General features: G+C 42.3%; 1 protein-coding gene across 1 annotated transcript; it reads right to left on the bottom strand.

Moving 5' to 3' along the window:
• Positions 1-5,731: 5,731 nt before the first annotated feature.
• On the bottom strand, positions 5,732-18,709 carry LOC131524383 (NLR family CARD domain-containing protein 3-like). The gene is made up of 3 exons (XM_058751521.1): positions 17,363-18,709; positions 12,079-12,201; positions 5,732-7,697 (listed from the first exon to the last, which is right to left on the bottom strand). Exons 1-3 carry the CDS (start codon positions 17,476-17,478, stop codon positions 5,732-5,734), a joined length of 2,205 nt encoding a protein of 734 aa, XP_058607504.1. The 5' UTR covers positions 17,479-18,709.
• Between the last annotated feature and the right edge of the window lie 1,393 nt (positions 18,710-20,102).

Genomic DNA, 20,102 nt, shown 5'->3' with positions numbered 1-20,102 from the left:
CCTATTTTATATCTAAATTTCCAAAGAAGCTATTGTCAGACTAAAATCAGCTATTCAGAGTAAAATTGGTTGAAATATGAAATATCTCCTTACAGGCTACTTATAGTTTTGAATGTTGTACAACGCGCATATATAACTATATATAATGATGATATATACAATAAAATAAATGTAATGCTATACGCCGATATAAACATAAATACAATAGACATCTCTTTCAAAAATTAACCATGGTTTTATGTATTTATTTATTTATTTATTTTACATTTTGGATTGTTTAGACTATATTTTTCCAAATCGTGAAATTGTTCACCAACTAGCTTTTGTTCGTGAATATCTGATATGGTAAATGTTTTGAATGCGTTATACCCGGCCATTTGCGTTCTCGATTGTCCTAGGTGTAAATGTCACCGGTAAGTGGCCAATCGATACGCGCGTCCATTCTTATCAGTGATGCAATTTATTATCAGTTATGTATCTTCTGGTAATTGTTAACAACAGTTTCAATTTTCGTTTAGGACTGTGGCTGCATCACCGGCTTCTTGCACAAGAAAGGCACGCAAGTGTCATTCAGTTTTGAGTTCGCTGGAAAATCACAATCAGTAAGTGCACAATATAGCAATTGTATAGTAATTGTACTTCTATTATGACTATATGGTAATATTATTTGTGGTTGGGATAACACAATAAGTAAGTAATGTATAGTAAATGCTATAGTGTTTTTGAACCATACTAAAGTAAAGTGTATTATACTGTATAATATAGTATTTATAGTATTTTTTACTATAGTACTTTCCCATGCGGGTATGGTAATATTATTTGTGGTTGATAGTGTTAAAATATAGTTTCTTTGTTATTGGCATTCTGTTTTCTCATGAAGTACGTATATACTATTGTACTGTGAAAAATAAATGCTAACAGTGGTTTACAACACTTTTTTAGGACTTTGAAAACACCACTCTCGCCTTCACCCGCATCACGCACAAGAAGGGGACGCAGGTATATTATTCAGTTTTCAATTCCATACAGAATCTTATACATTAGGTGTGCATTCACTATTTTACAGATATTACAGATATTAATTTGTTTTATTTACTGTATGGTAAAATGTGTGCTATGTGGTAATTGTGTTCTTTTTCCCTACAAATTAGTACTAGTATCAGTTAACATCCCAATAATTTTAATAATGTAGTCTCTTTGTGTAAACAGCATGCTTATTTTTTTATTTATTTCAGATGTGAGAATAACAGTGCAAAAGAACCTGTGGCAAAGAGAGCTAAACCAAATAAGCAGCCCACTTGGTCATGGAAAACAGAGACTGATGTCGACATGGCTCCACAGGCTCTGAGATTCCTGCCCGCACGGGAACCTGGACCACAGCTAAGACCATGTGATGCACACACTCCCATGAGTCTGTTCAAAATGTTATTTTCTGAAAATGCTGTGTCAACTCTGTGTCGAAACACCAATTCTCAGGCTGCCAGGGCACGTGCAAAGGGCCATAAATATAAATGGACAGACGTCAGCATCAGTGAGCTGTACTGCTACATTGGGCTACTCTTCTACATGGTCATGGTGAAGTTGAGGTCCATCAGAGATTACTGGTGGCAGGACAGTCTTTTCTCTGTTCCCTTTCTTGCCACAATCATGTCAAGGGACAGATACCGCACCATTTCATGGAATCTGCACATGAGTCACCCAGATGCAGACCACGACAATGACAGAAAGAGGGGCACAGCTGAACACGACCGTCTTTTCAGGGTCAGACCCCTCATGGACACTATCCAGCATGCATGTAAGGCCATCTATCATCCAAGAAAAAATTTGGCAGTGGATGAAAGAATGGTGGCATGCAAAGCAAACACAGGAATGACTCAGTACATGAAAGCCAAGCCAACCAGGTGGGGCTTCAAGTTGTTTGTTCTTGCGGACTCATCAAATGGATATACTGTAGATTTTGCTGTGTACACAGGAAAGAACAACTTTCCCACAGGCCATTGACTGTCATATGATGCTGTAGCATCTCTGTTAGACTGTACAGTTTTGGGCTCTGGGTACCATGTATACATGGATAATTTTTACACTAGTCCCAAGCTCCTAACAGACTTGTTTGCTTTGAAGTTTGGTGCATGTGGGACATACAGAGACAACAGGAAGGATTGCCCTCGGAATGCATCTGAATGCACAGATTGCACTAAAAAATCTGTGAGGGGCTCCATCAGGTGGATTCGAGACAAACATCTTGTGTTTGTGAAATGGATGGACACACGAGAGGTGTCTGTCTGTTCCACCATCCATGCTGCTTATACAGGAGACACTGTGCAGAGGAGGGTGAAAACACAAAATGGATGGAGGACAAATAGTTTTCCATGCACCTGTGACTGCCTACAACCAGCACATGGGGGGCGTTGACCTGTCTGATCAGCTGTTACAGTACTACAGTACACAGCACAAAACAATGAAGTGGTACAGAAAGCTATTTCTACACTTCTTGGACATTGTTTCCACCAATGCTTTTATTGTACACAAAGAGCTTTATGGCACCATGAGCCACAAGGAGTTTATGGAAGAACTAATTACAGAGCTCTGTGGTGTGTCACAGAAAATAACACCAAAACAGACCAGTGTTGACCATGTGCCTGTTCCAGGAGCTGAGCAGGCCTCAGATGCCACTGCTGGTCGCCGTACATGTGTGCTTTGCAAAGCAAAGCATGATAAGAGGCAGGACACTCCTTGGAAATGCCAGGCATGTGATGTTCACTTGTGTGTTCAGCTGAAAAGGAACTGTTTCCTAGAGTGGCACAAAGATGTCTAATTGTTCAATTCTGTGTACTATGTGAGAGAGTAGGTTATAGATAGGGTGTAAGAGTGGGCTTCTTCAAACCTTACACCCTTTGTTATCTTGCACTCTTCCTGTTTACACTTCGTTTGTCTGTTTTTGCATGGTTTTGCCATGAATGTTTCTTCTGTACCAACATATGTTTCATGTGTAAATTCATAAGCAAACACTTTGGAAATGCCTGTGGAAAAGGCATGTGATATTCATTTATATATTTCAACATTTTATATATATATATATATATATATATATATAATATATTGTTTATACAATATATATTGTATATGCAATATATTGTTTTCTGTGAGCAAGTAAACAAGATAATTTACATATCATTTTGAAGCAAAAACTCTAGGCTACAAGATCCAGTTCTCAAACGTCTTGTGAACAAATGTTTTGTATGTGTTTTATGGCCTTATTTCAGTGACTTCAAAATGTTTGTTTTTCACTAACCACGCATAAACTAAAAAATATTCAGAAAAACGGATCAACTCTAAACATTAGAAAACAAGTTACTCAAAGTCACATAAAAAACAAAAATAAAATAGCACGAATAAAGGAAATTACTAAGACAATTCAGCTCATAATTTATTCATGCCACAATGCATCATGAGAGCTATGGATGAATTTTGATTGGTGGCACCCAGAATGCACTGCAACATGCTTTTCTGATTGTCACCGTTGTTGAGATTCACATGTTGATTCTTGATGTTTGTGTGTCTAAATAAAAGACTCTTTTCAAAGATTTTTGAACAAACACCTTTTAAGAAATCCCTCGGATTGTATTGAACATGCTGGCAATCCTATGCTAATGAATCACAGGACTGCTATAATCAAGAATGTAAAACTAACTCAGAGATTTGGCTCTTAACGAGTTCAGAGATTTTTTTCCTTTTTCTCGTTGTTTGGCTGTTACAATTCAGTTACAGAAACCAAATAAAATATAGTATTAAAAAGTCAAGCGTCAAGTGCCCAAATAAAGCAAACGCTGAGCACTATAATGGTGACATAAAAATTGTGATTTTCATCTTTGCTGATTCGGCTCGTTAACATCAGGCGTCTTCAATAATGGCCAATCATCGCTACAATTAATCACTTAATTATCTCATTAACTTTAACTCTGCTTCAGTGTTAATTTAACACTCTTATTTTAACACTTTCACACTCTTGCGTGTGGTCTCACATGTACTCCCAGGAGAGTTAATTTCACTCTGGATTTTTTGCCGTGTATGAAACCAGTGCGATGTCCAGTTTCCCCATCTCAACTCATTATATCTAATGCGGTCACTCCCACGTGCCGATCGCGCTTTTCAAAAGGCTTGTTTGAGATGAGCAAAATCTGCGCAGAACCGATCACCGGTGATCACCGCGAGGTGCATGCCGGTTAGAAAAGTGTCCGAGTTACGTACGCCTTGCTCTGATGTCATGCTGACGTGTGCCAAAAAACTCTTGTGACGGCAAGACGGCTGTGTCGGATTGAGCAGTCACGCGCAGTTGCTCTCCACCGACTGCGCTGATCAAAAGCATGATAGGAAACGACTGACTGACGACACAGCTTAATGCTCATTGGTTCAGACAACCGTGATGCTGCGTTCTCTTCTAAAATGTTTTTTTTTTTTTTATCTGATTTCATGCTATTATGTATTTAAATTGTGCATGAATATTCCCAGACACTATGACAGTGCGATCTCTGTGTGAGATATGTGATTGTTGTCATATTTTCTATAAAAATCTAAAATACATGTTTGAATTAAAATAAAAATGGAGGATAAATACGCCTTTCGTATGGAATTAAATAGCAAGCACTTTGAGTGTCTTGTTCATCATATTTATATTCATATAAAAGCAACAGAACTGAAATTATATCATGTTTATCAGCAGCACAGCACATGAGTGAGAATAACACGATATCTGCCTTTGATCTTGTTGGTATCTGTTCCACTTCGAGAGTTCAGAACTGTCCGTCTTGACTGCGCTTATTTCACTCCTCCCCTCACTGCAGCCGCCTACTCTCCCTACATTTCAGGCGAGGCGAGGCGCATCTCAAACAAGCCTAAATTCAAAACATCCACATGAGGCGTGCGCGAATGTAAACGCCCACAACGCCTCCTTGTGAACAAACAAAGTCCTTCCAAACAAAGAACCAAGTTCATCCCGGCGTTCAAGAAGTTCAAGAAGATCTGCTGAGAGAAATAACCCAGAATTTCAAAATGTATTTTTTTTTTTTGTTTGTTTGTTTGTTTTTTTAATTTCCTTCAGAGCACATAAATAATACACTATGGAAATGCCAGGTAGCCTATGTGATGTTCATTTATATATTTCAACATGACACTACTAGGGATGGGCAGATGAAGCTTCATGAAGCCTCATTTGCCCATCCCTACTTTTAACACTCTGTAGTGTGGACACATACCTCCGGTTTCACAAACAAGGCTTAAGCCTAGTCCTAGACTAAAATGTAAATCTGAGCTGTTTCAAGTGAAATAAACTTGCACTGACTGATTTTAAAACATATCAGTGCCATTGTTTTGTCTTTAGATCCACACCAGTAATGTTTTTTTCTAAGGCACATTTATAAAAAATAATTAAATGTCCTAATTGAACAATGGCCTAATCCTGGTTTAGGCTAAGCCCTGTCTGTGAAACCGGACCATAGACACTTGGCAGTGATAATTTAACACTGGGGATTTTGCTGTGTACATGTGACTGGGTTGAATTTACCGCGGCACTAACAGGCATTTTGCTCAACTATCTACTGTATTAAAAAGGCGTGTCATGACCCCTTTACGAATCTGACCTGTTATTTAGGAGAAAATCTCTCATTTAGGAGCATTTATTTTAAAGGTGTCAGATTCATTATTAAATATGATACTTTAGTAAATGATTAAACACTCACAGAGCTTTTCTGCAGTTGATCACAGCTGGTATCAGTCTTCTTCTCCCCTCATCTGATGTGTTGTATTTCATGCTGTTCAGCTCATCCAGCGGCTCCTCTGACATCTGAAGCATGTAGGCGATTGTTGAGCAGTGAGCAGGAGAGAGTTTCTCATCTGAATGTTTGTCTGATTTCACAAAATCCTGAATCTCTCTGGATAGAGTCTGATCTTTCACTTCCAGCAGACAGAGGAACAGATTGATGGATTGACCTGCTGAGAGACGATGACGATCATCTTTGATCATCTCTTTAATGTACTGCGTGGTTCTCCTGATGCTCTTTGAGCTGTTCTCTGTGTGTGTCAGTAAATCCTGTAAGAGTCTCTGATTGGACTCCAGTGAGACGCCCAGCAGGAACCTCAGGAACAGATCCAGCTGTCCATTCTCACTCTGGAGTGCTTTAATTACTGCTGACCTTAGTAGATCATACAGAGAGACTTCATAAGATATATTATATCCATATTCACTGTCAGAGTCACTTTCAGGGTAATATTCATGGTCAAGTATATATTTTGTAATCACAAAATGCAGTGGCTCCATGCTTTTTGTTAAATAACAATAAAACACATAGAAAGCAGCGAGAAACTCCTGAATGCTCAAATGAATGAAGCTGTAGACTTTCCTCTGATGAATCACAGATTCCTCCTTAAAGATCTCAGTGCAAATCCCAGAATACACTGAGGCATCAGTGACGTCTATGCCGCTCTCAATCAGGTCCTCCTCATAGAACATCACATTGCCCTTCATCAGCTGTTTGAAAGCCACTTCAGCAAGTTTCACAATCACTTCTCTGTTGGACTGCAGGAGTTTCTCTGAATCTCTCTCTTCATACTTCTGGTTCCTCGTGTTGATCTGAATCAGCAGGAAGTGGATGTACATTTCAGTCAGAGTTTGAGGGATTTCTGCACTCAGATCTCCTTCCAGGAGCTTTTGAAGCACAGTAGATGAGATCCAGCAGAAGACGGGGATGTGGCACATGATGTGGAGGCTTCTTGCTCTTCTGATGTGTGAGATGATTCTGCTGGCTTGATGCTGGTCACGGATTCTCTTCCTGAAATATTCCTCCTTCTGAGGCTCATTGAATCCCTGAATTTCTGTCAGACGGTTGATGTATTCGGAGGGAATCTGATTGGCTGCTGCTGGTCTGGAGGTGATCCAGATGAGAGCAGAGGGAAGCAGCTCTCCTTTCATGAGCTTTGACATCAACACACCCACTGATGAAGTCTCAGTCACATCACAAACTTTCTGAGCGTCTGAAAACATCAGTGTGATTCTGCTTTCATCCAGACCATCAAAGATGAACACAACTTTACACTCCTCATAAATCTTTAAGTCCAGATCTTGAAGTTCAGGATGAAAGTCCAGCAGAAGTCTGTGAAGACTGTACTGATGATCTCGGATTAAGTTCAGCTCTCGAAATGGAAGCACAAACATGAAATCTACATCCTGATGGGCTTTTCCCTCGGCCCAGTCCAGAATGAACTTCTGCACAGAGACGGTTTTTCCGATTCCAGCGATGCCTTTAGTAAGAACAGTCTTGATCTGGTCTTTCTCCTCACATCCTGGTTCAGCTGAGGCTTTAAAGATGTTATTGCAGTAGATTGGAGTGTCTTGTGAGTGTTGTGTTCTGGCTGTTTTCTCTATCTGTAAAACCTCATGTTCTTCATTCACTTCTTCACTCTCTCCCTCTATGATGTAGAGCTGTGTGCAGATCCTTTTCAGGAGGCTTTCATTCTCTTGGAGTTTCAGTCCCTCAAATAATCCCTCATACTTGTTCTTCATGCTGGTTTTGAGCTGGTCTTTGACTCTCTGTAGTTCATCATTCACTGGTTGATCATGTTTATTCAGAGACGCTGTAACGCTCGTGTTGTTCAGACAGACGACAGAGGCTCCTCCAGAGATGCTTCGCTCTCCATCTGCTCTGCTGAAATATCACAAGAACAACTAATTAAACACAGTTATCGCTCCCCTAGCTTTAGCTACTCTACAGAGCCCTTGATAGTTTTCCTAGTCTTGCCTTGCCTGTTTTCCTGTGTTCCTATTCTAGCCCGTGTTCCCTGGATTAGCCCTTGCCCTGCTGTTTGGATACTGTTTGCCCCAGCCCGGACCATTGCTTTGTTTACCGATTACCTCTTTTGTCTTAGCCCTCTGGATATTGTTAGCCCACGATCGAACACGCCTGTTTTTGGATACTTCTCTTGCCTTCCCCTCTATATACCTTTTTGCCATTGTTTGACCCTGCCTGTTATTACCTTGTCTCTGTTTATGTTCAGAAATAAAGCTTTACAATTTGACCCACACGTCTCACGTCTCGTCAGCCCCGTTACAATAAGCTTTAAAGGTCCCATATTGTACACCTTTGGAGTTTTATTTTAGGCTTTGATGTCCTTAAGAATATATATTTGCAGTATAAGTACCAAAAACATCTCTATATTTTTTACAGCTCCTCTTTCGTGAGCTCTGTCGAGAACAGGTTGATTTTGGCCTGTCTAAGTAATATTCATGAGCCTCTCTTCTGATTGGCCAGTTGTTTTATAAGTGACGCACGGCTAGGCCAACCACAGGTAACTAGGGTCATGTAGGGCCGACGTCACAATTACGTCAAAACAAAACAAAGGACTGGAGGCGGCCCATTCAAACCAGTGCAGATTCGGCTACATAAGGAGCTTAAAATATCATCTTGTTGTGATGTTGGGTGCCAGAATTGATGTAATACAGCCTCAAATTAGAAATTTGATCGCATACCTGCTGCCACTGCCAGACAAAAATCCGACGGCAGCTGTGGTTAAACGAGATAAAACGAGATAAAACGAGCTGACTGAACAGAAACGATCGTCAAAACTGCTCGCATTTGCAGCGCACATTTCTTATCAGAAAAGCTTCAATAAAGTATTGTCTTTTGTTGTTATGAGCGCGTCTGAAGATTTCTTGCATCTCACCACTATGTTGTGTATGAAATAATGTCTGTGTGCATGTGTGTAAAACAACAAACTGCCGTTTTATAATCATTTGTAATTGTATACATTGTGGTGATTAATTGTGGCTGGAGGATGGATGGGACGGTGGGCGGTGCTCGGGGTGGTGACTGAAGGCGGTGACTGAAGATCGGACGTCACATTTTTATGGAAGTCACAACGTGTCGTGAAAAAACACAGCTACTTTATGCAGGCTGTGTGCACTTACTGTGGATTGATCTGGTTTTGAAACGTATATGGTAGTTACATAGCTCCTAGACCTCAGTTATCATGAACAAAGCCAGGAAATTTCAGTTTTGACAATATGGGACCTTTAATGTTGTTAGCGCTACTCTAACGATTTTATCAGTAACATCAACTTAAACTACATGACTTCTCTGGCGAGGAACAACAACAGTGCTGTTCATGAAGAAAATGAACTTAAACTTTCACTATTAGTAGACAGTGCTGCCAAACACTCTCACTCTCTCTCTCTCTCTATCTCTCTCTCTCTCTCTCTCTCAATTCAATTCAATTCAATTCAAGGGGTGCTTTATTGGCATGACAAAAACTATACATTTGTATTACCAAAGCAATTGCAGCTGGGCTGCTTACAAATAGTGCATATATGTATTAAGAAAGAGAGAGAAAAAAAAAAGAATAATAGTAATAATATATAAAAAGTATTAAGCATGTAATGCAAAATTAATTTCTAATGTATGCAAGTATATACACTAGAAAAAATAAATAAATAAATAAGATCAGGGATTAGACAAATTTACAGAAGCAAATTGTACATCTAAGTAATATAGCAGAGTAATATGGTTTAATATAATCTAGATGTGCTGGAAACTTCAGATCAGGGCAGATTGAGTGTTTTCTCTTCTGTGGTGACAGGCAGACACATATTGAGCAGCAAACACACAGCAGTTATTGTATTCTCCTCACAGATACGGCATCTTCTCCTGGTCTGAGAGAGTTTTAAATGTCGGATGGATCTGCTGTATTTTATCAGAGAACACTGTCCGTATGTCTGTGTATTTGGAGCATTCTGTTAGGAAGTGCAGCTCTGTTTCCATCTGATTCAGATCACAGTGTGAACACAATCTCTGCTCCGGGGGCAGCCATGTTTTTCTGTGTCTGCCCGTCTCTATCATCAGCTTGTGTCCGCTGAGTCTGTATCTCGTCAACGTGCTTCTGAGTTTCTTATCTGACACTGTGTACAGATACTCTGCCATACTGTACTCTCTCTTTAGGGCCGAATAGCATTGCATCTTACTCTGCTGTTGTGTTTGCCAGTGAGTGATGTAACTCTGTTTGATTTGTGCAGTAATTTGATTGATTCTGATGTGATTCAGAGCATCAGCAGATGTTAGTGAAGCATCAGGACTGAAGCTCTGGATCAACTGAGGGAAGGGCTTGCTCTCTTTGCTCGTCTCTTGGTATTGCAGGGCTTTATAATGATATGATTGGGGGTCACTGAGTTTCAGATGTTTCCAGAATTTATATTTGCCTAAGAGTAGAACCTGTGCTTCAGTCAATGATGAGCCACAAACACTGATGTTCTGCTGCTTTATTTAAAGACAGTAACTGTAGAGTTGCTGATACAGTGATGATCTCTTTGTTAAGTGCTTTACCACATGCATGTGTGCTATAGCTGATGATAAACTGCAACACTTGAGTTAAAGTCATGTTTTTAGTAACTTTACTATTATAAATTAAGTGTTTGCAGTTTTATATGAAGAAATTTTCCTTCTTAGTAGAATCAAATGAAATAAGTTTATCAAATGTTCACACCGTCACAACAATTTTACAGCATGCAAGAGTTTGCTGTATTTTTACAGTACAATTGTAATTATTGATTTACAGTACTCTTGTAAATTTACAGTCTTACTGGCAACCAAAATTGCCAGTAAGTTACTGTAAATTTTACAGCAATTTTTTACAGTGTGGATGTGTTTTTGATAAAGTGGATGCAACGGCCCAGCGTCTGGGAATAAAATCGAGGATAGTTGGAGCTTTCTTGGACAGAGTTAAAAGACTCTTAACTGAAGAGGAGATGAGTCTAATAACAACAGACAACAATGGATGTGTACTTGATAACAATGACTCTTTCCCAAATATGGAGATTTCATTTGGTTTTGTAGAAGAAGAGCTTGTTCACCCTTTTCTTAATGATATGGGAGTAAAGGGTTTGGAAATATGCTCAGTTGTGGGGAAAAAACTTTAAGAAATGAGTAAAACAGATATCTCTTGGAAATTACATTTTGGGGTTGATGAGAATTGTAAGCCTGAATGGAGAATATTATATAAACCACCATTGATCAAAATTACTGGAGTTATACAATGGAAACTAATACATGGAATTGTTGCTGTGAATGCGTTTGTAAGCATTATTAATCGATCTGTTGAAAGTAAGTGTCCTTTCTGTGAAAATACAGAAACAATATTTCATTGTTTTTTTTGTATTGTAATAGATTGAGTCTTCTGTTCTTAAGACTTCAAGACATTTTTGTAGGTGTCAAGGTTGTTGTTTCCAATGTTTATGGTTTTAAATATTGGAAAGAAAGTAGAAGAAAAGAACGTTTATTAAATTTTATTGTTGGCCAAGCAAAGACTGCAATTGTTCTAACCAGAAGGAAAAAAGTAGAAGGGAAGGAAGGAAATGATGTTGATGGCACTTTCAGAAGTCTAGTTAAAGCAAGAATAAGACATGAATTTACGTTTTATAAATTAGTGAATAATATTCAAGGCTTTAAAGATGTATGGAGTTATGAAGATGTTTTGTGTACTGTTATAGATGATGATTTATTCTTTTCAAGTTGTGTTGAATAATACATTTGGTGGTTTGTGTGGATTTTAATTAAGATCCATTGTATGGATGGTTGTTAAAATTGTTAAATTGTCTTAAAAATTCAAAATTCTCTTTCTCTCTCTCATAAGTCTTTCTCTCTTAGTTATATTAGCTACATTAGTCTGCTATCAATGCCTCAGTCCTCCGTTACTAGGTTTAAAATGATGTTTTGGAATTAGCAACGGAGGCGTTGAATGAGATGAGGAAGAAATAATCCTACTCACAATAGAGATTTAAGTAGAAAAATCAGACAAATGCCTTGAAATATATCATCTGATCGATGTCTTGAAGTGTGGCAACCATAAGCGGAATAATTGACTTCAGGCCTCAGGTGTGCATTATTTTCTAAGAATTCAACGGCCCGTCGTCAATTATTCCTTAAATACAAGTAAATGGAGGAGCTCATGTGCTCATCGTGTCGAGTTCTGTCTGTGTGCATTGAGTGTGTTTTTGACTTCCATAAATCAGTTCAATCATCACTACACACTTATCCTCACCTGGGGTCAGAGGTCACTGCTTCATCACTGAGGTCAAGAGGAAGATGACTGATGGATCCGTCACTCTTCAGAGACACACAGCTGTGATCAGGAGATGAAGATCTCTTCCTTGTCCTGAAGATCCTGATAAACAAAGAAATCATTCTTCCTTTAGTTCTGTCTGCTGTTTCATTTATTATAAGCAGGGCTGCAACAATAACTGATCAAATCAATAATAATAATAATACTCGTCAGTGAGTGTGATTATGGATTAGTCTCGTCTGAACGCTGTGCTCAGAAAGCATCCGTCCGTCTCATCACTTTATATCAGTGAATAACACATTTCTCTGGATAAACTCATGGAAAACAGCTGCTGTGTGAAAGATGCAGGAGCAAGTCGTCTGAAACATCAGAGCGCTTTATATTCAGCTCTTCAGACGAAAGCACAAGCGTTTACTGCGGTTTGTTCTGTTGTGCTTTGACAGACGTGTCTGCTGTTTAATGCTTTAGAGACGTGTTCTCCTCTGCGCAGAGCTTACATACGGTTAAATTCTTCTCTGTGAATGTTAGAAAGTATTTCTATTCTGCATAACCTCAGAAGAAATCTCCATTAAACTCCAGAGACGTCAGTGAAGGAGCGCCGCTGAAAACATGCAGTCAAACACGTGACGCACAGCAGAACAGCAGCAATAACTCTGAAATATACATTCTGAAAAAATATTTATACTTACTAAATTCATGAGAATATTTCATTAGAAATTAAATGTAGGTTTAGAGTGTGTAATGGTGTTTTTATTTGAGCAGTAACAGTAACTGTCAGGGATCAGTCACCATCACAACAGTCACCACCCAGCACAATCACCCGCTCACAATCACCTGACTTCTGATTGCACGCACCTGCTGACACTATCAACACCAGTATATACACACACACACTTCCATACCATCTCTGGACTTTCTCAGCGCTCCTGACTTACCTCTAAGCTTACCCATTGGACTCCTTGTCGATCCTCCCTCGAAGCCAGTGACATCCGATCCAAACCTGCAAACAAAGACACAACATCACAACCACAGCTAAGCAATCTGAACTCCACCTTAACTTGCTCACTCACCTGCATTTGGTCACTCTCGATCCTGACTCTCCGATCCCTTTCAATAAACCTGTTTGTTATTACTCACCAGTTGGGTTCGACCGTGCTTTGTGACAGAAGACCGGACCTCAACCATTAACCAGATGGATCCCCATCCATCCACACCAGCGGAGATCCTGGAGGAACTTGTCACCAGGCATCTCCGGGCATCCCTGGTTCCCCCAACACCTCCGCGGTCTGCCTCTGTCAGTCCCATGGCCATGCCAGCTACTTTCGCGGGGGACACAGCTGAGTGTGGCAGCTTCCTCCTCCAAGTGGCGCTATATCTGGAGATGCAGCCCTAGCAATTTTCCACCGAACGGTCAAAGGTATCCTTCCTCATTTCTCTTCTCCGTGGCAAGGTGCTGTTATGGGCTAAAGCCATATGGGATGCAAATAGTGCCATAACCAACTTATACAGTGCGTTCACTAACCATTTTAAGGAGGTGTTTGGCTATGCTACAGGAAAGCTCTCCGTAGCCGATCAGTTGCTGTGGCAGTGTCAAGGCACTTCTTCTACGAATGACTACACATTGGAGTTTCGAATGCTAGTGGCCACTAGCGGGTGGAATGAAACCGCTCTGCTCAGCGCCTACCGACAAGGCCTGGATCCCCGCATCCAAGCACATATGGCCATATATGACGACTCCGTTGGGCTTGAAAATTTTATGCAGAGAGCCACTCGTATTTCCCAGCGCCTCACTGCCTCGCACGCCACCGAAACCGCCCACCAGTCTGTCGCACCCGCCATGGGTTCCCCAGTACCAGAACCTATGTAAGTGGATAACACTCGACTCACCCCCTCGGAACGGGCACGCCACGCCGTCTGTCGGCTGGATTGTGCCTCTACTGTGCTGATCCCAACCACTACATCAGGACCTGCCCTGTCCGGCCACCACGCCCTGCGGTGAGTATCCTTCAGTTGGATCCTGTTTTCTCAACCCTGTCTTTACTCCCAGTTCAACTATTCATGACAATCATTCTGTTGCAGTATCCGCCCTCGTCGACTCGGGCTCCTTGACCAATTTCATTTCTCAAGACCTATTGAAACGCCTTCAACTCCCCCGGAAGCACCATGCCCAGGAGTTCCGAGTCGAAACCATCCAGGGAAAACCACTAGGGCATGGATGGGTTAAATACCAAGCACCCACAATAAAGCTCAAGTTCGGACAACTGCATGAGGAAGAGATCACCTTTCTGGTACTGGAGGGACCCACGGTGGATATCATCCTGGGATGCCCCTGGCTTGTGCTCCATTCTCCAGTGATCAGATTGGACCTGTGTGAAGTTACTCGCTGGAGCGAGTACTGTCACCGTCACTGCCTCTCGTCAGTACCCACTCCTTCCCAGAGTTCCAGCATCATTGACGTTGCCTCCACGCTCAACAAAAGTCCTGAGCCCCAGGAAGAAGTCAAGGTCCCATCTGATTATGTGGCGTTCCAGGATGTCTTCAGTAAGCAGGCAGCCACCAAATTGCCACCAAACTGGCCATGGGACTGTGCCATCGACTTGCTGCCTGGAACAAAACTCCCCAAGGGTAGAGTTTACCCCCTGTCCATCCCGGAGCGCAAGGCAATGGAGGACTACATCAAGGAGGCTCTCAACCAAGGATTCATCTGACCCTCCACCTCTCCGGCGGCTTCCAGTTTCTTCTTCGTGGGGAAGAAGGACGGGGGCTTGTGGCCCTGTATTGATTACCGAGCTCTTAACTCTCAAACAGTGAAGCTGCCTTACCCTCTTCCCCTGGTCCCGGCCGCCCTAGAGGAACTCCGTGGGGCCTGCATATTCTCCAAGCTGGATCTACGATCTCATTCGTATCCGAAAAGGGGATGAATGGAAGACGGCATTCATCACTCCGTCGGGGCACTATGAATATCTTGTTATGTCGTATGGGCTGGCCAACACCCCATCAGTCTTTCAGGGATTTATGAATGAGGTGTTCCGGGAGATCCTCCATCGCTCCGTGATTGTGTACATTGACGATATCCTAATCTACTCTCAGAACCTGGCCGAACATCGCCAACACGTCAAGCAGGTCCTCCAGAAGCTCAGAGAACACCATCTCTTCCTGAAGCTGGAGAATGCGAATTCCATCGCCCCACGGTGCAATTCTTAGGTTACCTCGTAGGCCAAGAGGGGATTCAAATGGACCAGGGGAAGGTAGATACTGTGAGAAATTGGCCTCGTCCCCAGACCATTAAAGAGCTCCAGCAGTTCCTGGGATTTGCCAACTTTTACCGTCGCTTTATCAAGAATTTCAGTACTCACACAGCCCCTTTAACGTCCCTACTCTGAGTAAAACCCAAGTCCCTGTCCTGGAACTCCACCGCCCATGAAGCCTTCAAGAAACTGCAGACAGCCTTCAGCACGGCCCCCATCCTACACCATCCGGATCCTTCAGCTCCCTTTGTTGTTGAAGTTGACGCCTCCACCACCGGCGTCGGGGCCGTGCTGTCCCAATACCAGTGAGCCTCCTAGCCTCCATCCTTGCGCATACTATTCGAAGAAACTGACCTCAGCAGAGCAGAATTATGACATCGGGAACCGAGAGTTACTGGCCATCAAACTTGCCCTGGAAGAGTGGCGGCACTGGCTGGAGGGAGCAAAATACCCATTCACAGTCATCACTGACCATAAAAACCTCCAGTATCTTCGAGATGCAAAAAGACTCAACCCACGTCAAGCCTGCTGGGCTCTTTTCTTCACCACGTTCCAGTTCTCCATAACCTACCGCCCCGGAAGTCACAACAACAAGGCTGATGCCCTCTCCAGAATGCACTCTCCCGATGCTCCCACCAACCCTGAACCCATTCTCCCTCCAGCCATGGTTGTAACTCCCACCCAGGTACAAAATTCATCCCTCATTCCACGTGTCTCTCCTTAAACCCTGTTCTCCCTCTGCACCAGGACGAACCTCCTCCCCCAGAAATCCTCAAACAACTCTCCGTCTATCTGGTCAAGGAAATCCTGGACTCACGGCGACGGGGCGGAAGGCTGGAAGGATACGGACCAGAGGAATGATCCTGGGTGGCCAGTGACGAGATCTTAGACTCCTTACTGCTTGAAGAGTTCCACCGCGCTCATCCCGAACGTCCCACGCCCAGAGGCCGTGGCCGCCCCTGTCGCCGTTCGAGGGCGTCAGGAGCCACCCCTGGGGGAGGGGGTAATGTCAGGGATCAGTCACCATCACAACAGTCACCACCCAGCACAATCACCCGCTCACAATCACCTGACTTCTGATTGCACGCACCTGCTGACACTATCAACACCAGTATATACACACACACACTTCCATACCATCTCTGGACTCTCTCAACGCTCCTGACTTACCTCTAAGCTTACCCATTGGACTCCTTGTCGATCCTCCCTCGAAGCCAGTGACATCCGATCCAAACCTGCAAACAAAGACACAACATCACAACCACAGCTAAGCAATCTGAACTCCACCTTAACTTGCTCACTCACCTGCATTTGGTCACTCTCGATCCTGACTCTCCGATCCCTTTCAATAAACCTGTTTGTTATTATTAGATCGCTAAACTGCAAGCTAACCGGTGTTTTCAGAAAGCAAGCGTGTTTATCCTCAGTGAAGAGAGAGCGAGTGCACACATGGTTGCCAGGTTGACAAAGATAAGTAACACACTTAGCAGATATTTCTGTATTGCTCAAGTGTGAAGCTCTGTTTCAGGGACGTCTCGTTATATCAGGCAACCCAGCTGTGTTCCTCTGCGGCCAGATTAAACCTTGTTGTTGCCTATATATTATACTCTATTCATTATTTTTTAGAAACCTTGCACTTTTCTACTCTGTTTTAAACGGTGTTCTTGTATTCAAATTAAGCGCGGTCCACTGCTGCACACGTGTCAAGATATCCATACAGAGACAGAATCAAACCTCTGTGACGATACATCGTCATATCGATGCACCGAACACAGCTCTACAGTCTGTGGTTCACTAACAGTGTAAACACACTCTTGTTCTGGTTTGTGGATCAGTGTGTGTCTGAATCTGCTGCTGTTGCTCAGTGTGTGTTTCTCTGATTGAACATGTTGAAGCAGCACTTGTCGACTCGTGGAGCGTCTGAGAAATGATGAACTGTGATCCGGTGATTGTTCACGCTGGTCAGTGTTTATCAGCGCAGCATGAATTGACCTTAACACTGGATTATATCTCACTTGGGGTCAGAGGTCACTGGATCATCACCGAGGTCAGGAGGACGACCCATGGATGCGTCACTCTTCAGAGACACACAGCTGTGATCAGGAGATGAAGATCTCTCTCTGTTCTCCATGATGACAAACTGACTTCACACCTGCATATGGAGACATAAGAGCACAAATGACACATAAGATTGTGATGATTATTGCAGTAAATCTTAACGCTACACACACGATGAGATTGAAGAGAATGTGGAGCTGCAGCAGGATCCTTTTCTTCTGAATCATAAAGTGCTGGTTTACTGACTGTAGTGAAGAAGATCTGAAGAGTGATCCTCATGAGCATCGTCAGTATCTGAGCTCACTGATGCTCTTGTGTCTTACTGAACATATTTGACTTCAGCAGCAGGAGAAAAGCATCAATCTGTTCAGAGCTTGATGTGTGTAACGTGACGTCACTGACACACATCAACTAACTGATCATGACATCTGATGAGGAGTATTTTCAGAGCTGATGTTTCATTGTTGAAGCGCTGCTGAAAATCTCACACATGCAGCACATTATATTTCTCAAATGTGTGGCAGCTGCTCTTCCTCCACAATGAGTTTCACCAAACAACAATTAATTAATACAAATCATGCTCAACAAAATTTCACTGCATTTATTCCAGAACATTTTATTCTTTTAAAGTGAAGAAAGTTGCCAGAGACTCTTATTTGTATATTATACTGATCAGTCGATAGATAAATAAAGCAATCATAATTCTTGAGATATCACACAGAATCATAACTGGAAAGAGTCTGAGTGAGAGAGAAAGAAAGACAAACTGAACTATATTCAATATTGGAAAAAGGTCAATTCTGCACACTTATGCAAACATGTTACTGTAAGTCTTTTATTTTATGTTTTCCTAATTAAAAGTTTGAAAGTTATCTCTGCGTCATCATTCAAACATCTCAAAGCAGACACTTTAATGAGGGTGTGTAGAGTTTATATCAGAAACACATTTCTCTGGGGATCACGTGACCCTTCGACGGCGATGCAAGCTTAGTCTTTCGCTCTGCTCACTTTGCCACATATTATATGATCCTATCAGTAAAATTTGAACCAATCTGCATTGGACCCATCATGAGTGCTAAGGCAGACAAAGGGGATCGGAAAAGAGAGATTGAGCAATCGCCATTGAAGAAAAAATTCAGAGATTCCACCATCTCCAGAGAAGACCTCGACGATGCTATTGCTAGCCGTATTGAATTAGCATTTAAAGAGCAGCAAAGCATTTTGAATTCGGTTGTGAATTCGGCAGTAAGAGATGCGATGGACTCTGTACTGATTCCAGCATTGCGCGAACTGCGTGAGGACATACAAGCGACCAACAAGTCTGTTAAAGAGCTAAGAGAGGAGTTTGAGGCCATAGCTACGCGGCGAAGCAGACACGTGACGCGTTGATTCTGTGCAAGCAGATGCACGTGAGGATAGGAGGGCAGTCACGGACGTAAGAAATCAGCTGGAGCGACTCACCGAGAAGATGACGGATATGGAGGACAGGTGCAGGAGGAACAACGTGCGACTGGTGGGGCTGCCAGAGGGGCTGAGGGATCCGACGCGGCTGGTTTCCTCAGAGTTAATCTTCCCAAGTGGATTCCTTCCTTGAGGGGCCGTGACATTGTGATTGACCGGGCGCACCGCGTGTATGACGGAGGGAGAGACTCCGATCGGCCGCGCACTCTTATTTTTCGTGTACTGAGATGGCATGACAGATCAGATATCCTGAAGGGTGCTCGGCAGGCCTATCCGGTGAAATGCGCACAGAACAATGTCACACTACTATTTTTTTCCCGACTTTAGTCCAGCTACAGCGATCAGAAGAAAGGCATTTGGTCCGGTTTTGAAGAAGATGACAGCTATCCTCATCTATCCGGCGGTACTCAAACTACGGCACAAAGGGGAACAGAAAAGCTTGGATTCCCCTCAGAAAGCGGAGGATTTCATCAGCTCCCTGTCTCAGCAGAAGACATATGGCGCGGCTCTGCGGGGCGGCGACGGGGGAACAGCGGCCGCTGTCTCTCCGGTCCAGCGGGAGGAACTTGATGGCCGGGATGGACATGGTTCTAGCTGCCCAGTAGGGGATGATGGTAGGATGGACATGGACGCTTGCTAACTCTATTTTTTGTTTTTTCTTCTCTCCTCTCTACTACTGAGATATTGTCCCTCTGTATCTGGTACAACGATCTCGTTGCTGGTAAGACTGACACTCCTTTTTCTCTCTCTTTTTGGAGGGACTAATTGAGAGTAGGTTTAATTAAAAATATTTTTGGCTGTGTGGGCCTTCGGGAGACATGTCTTGCGTTGGAGTGGATCGGTCACGAACCATCACTATTTTTGTTGCTCAGTCAGACCTATGTTCTCGGTAATGTGCGGTCTGAGTTGTTCCTTGTTTATGGTTGTTGGTTGTTCAGGTTTTTATGTTATTTTTACTTTTTACAACAGACATTTATACTGTTATTTTTTTTACCTTGTTTCTAAAGGGATTTTTCATCTAGGAGGTTTGGTATCTAAAATGCACATCAGCGTTTACATGCTATTTACAGAATGGAAGTGCTTCTGTTTTTTTTCATTTATTGAATACAATTTTGGGATTATGAATATTCAATGCATACTCTAAATATTTTATCACTGAATGTGAATGGTTTAAATTCTGCTGTTAAACGAACCCGTGTGTTAGAATATTTACACCGTAAGTCTATTTCATGTGCC

The sequence above is a fragment of the Onychostoma macrolepis genome, chromosome 01, assembly GCF_012432095.1.
Source record: "Onychostoma macrolepis isolate SWU-2019 chromosome 01, ASM1243209v1, whole genome shotgun sequence".
NCBI classification, from domain to species: Eukaryota; Metazoa; Chordata; class Actinopteri; order Cypriniformes; family Cyprinidae; genus Onychostoma; species Onychostoma macrolepis.
This window is presented reverse-complemented; position numbering and strand designations above follow the sequence as displayed.

Coding starts and splice junctions, on each gene's coding strand:
- LOC131524383 (XM_058751521.1), bottom strand. CDS start 17,478: ATGGAGAACAGAGAGAGATCTTCATCTCCTGATCACAGCTGTGTGTCT. Junction 12,202..17,362: donor CCAGTGACCTCTGACCCCAA/GTGAGATATAAT, acceptor TTTGTTTATCAG/GATCTTCAGGACAAGGAAGA. Junction 7,698..12,078: donor GCAGTGACCTCTGACCCCAG/GTGAGGATAAGT, acceptor GTGATATTTCAG/CAGAGCAGATGGAGAGCGAA.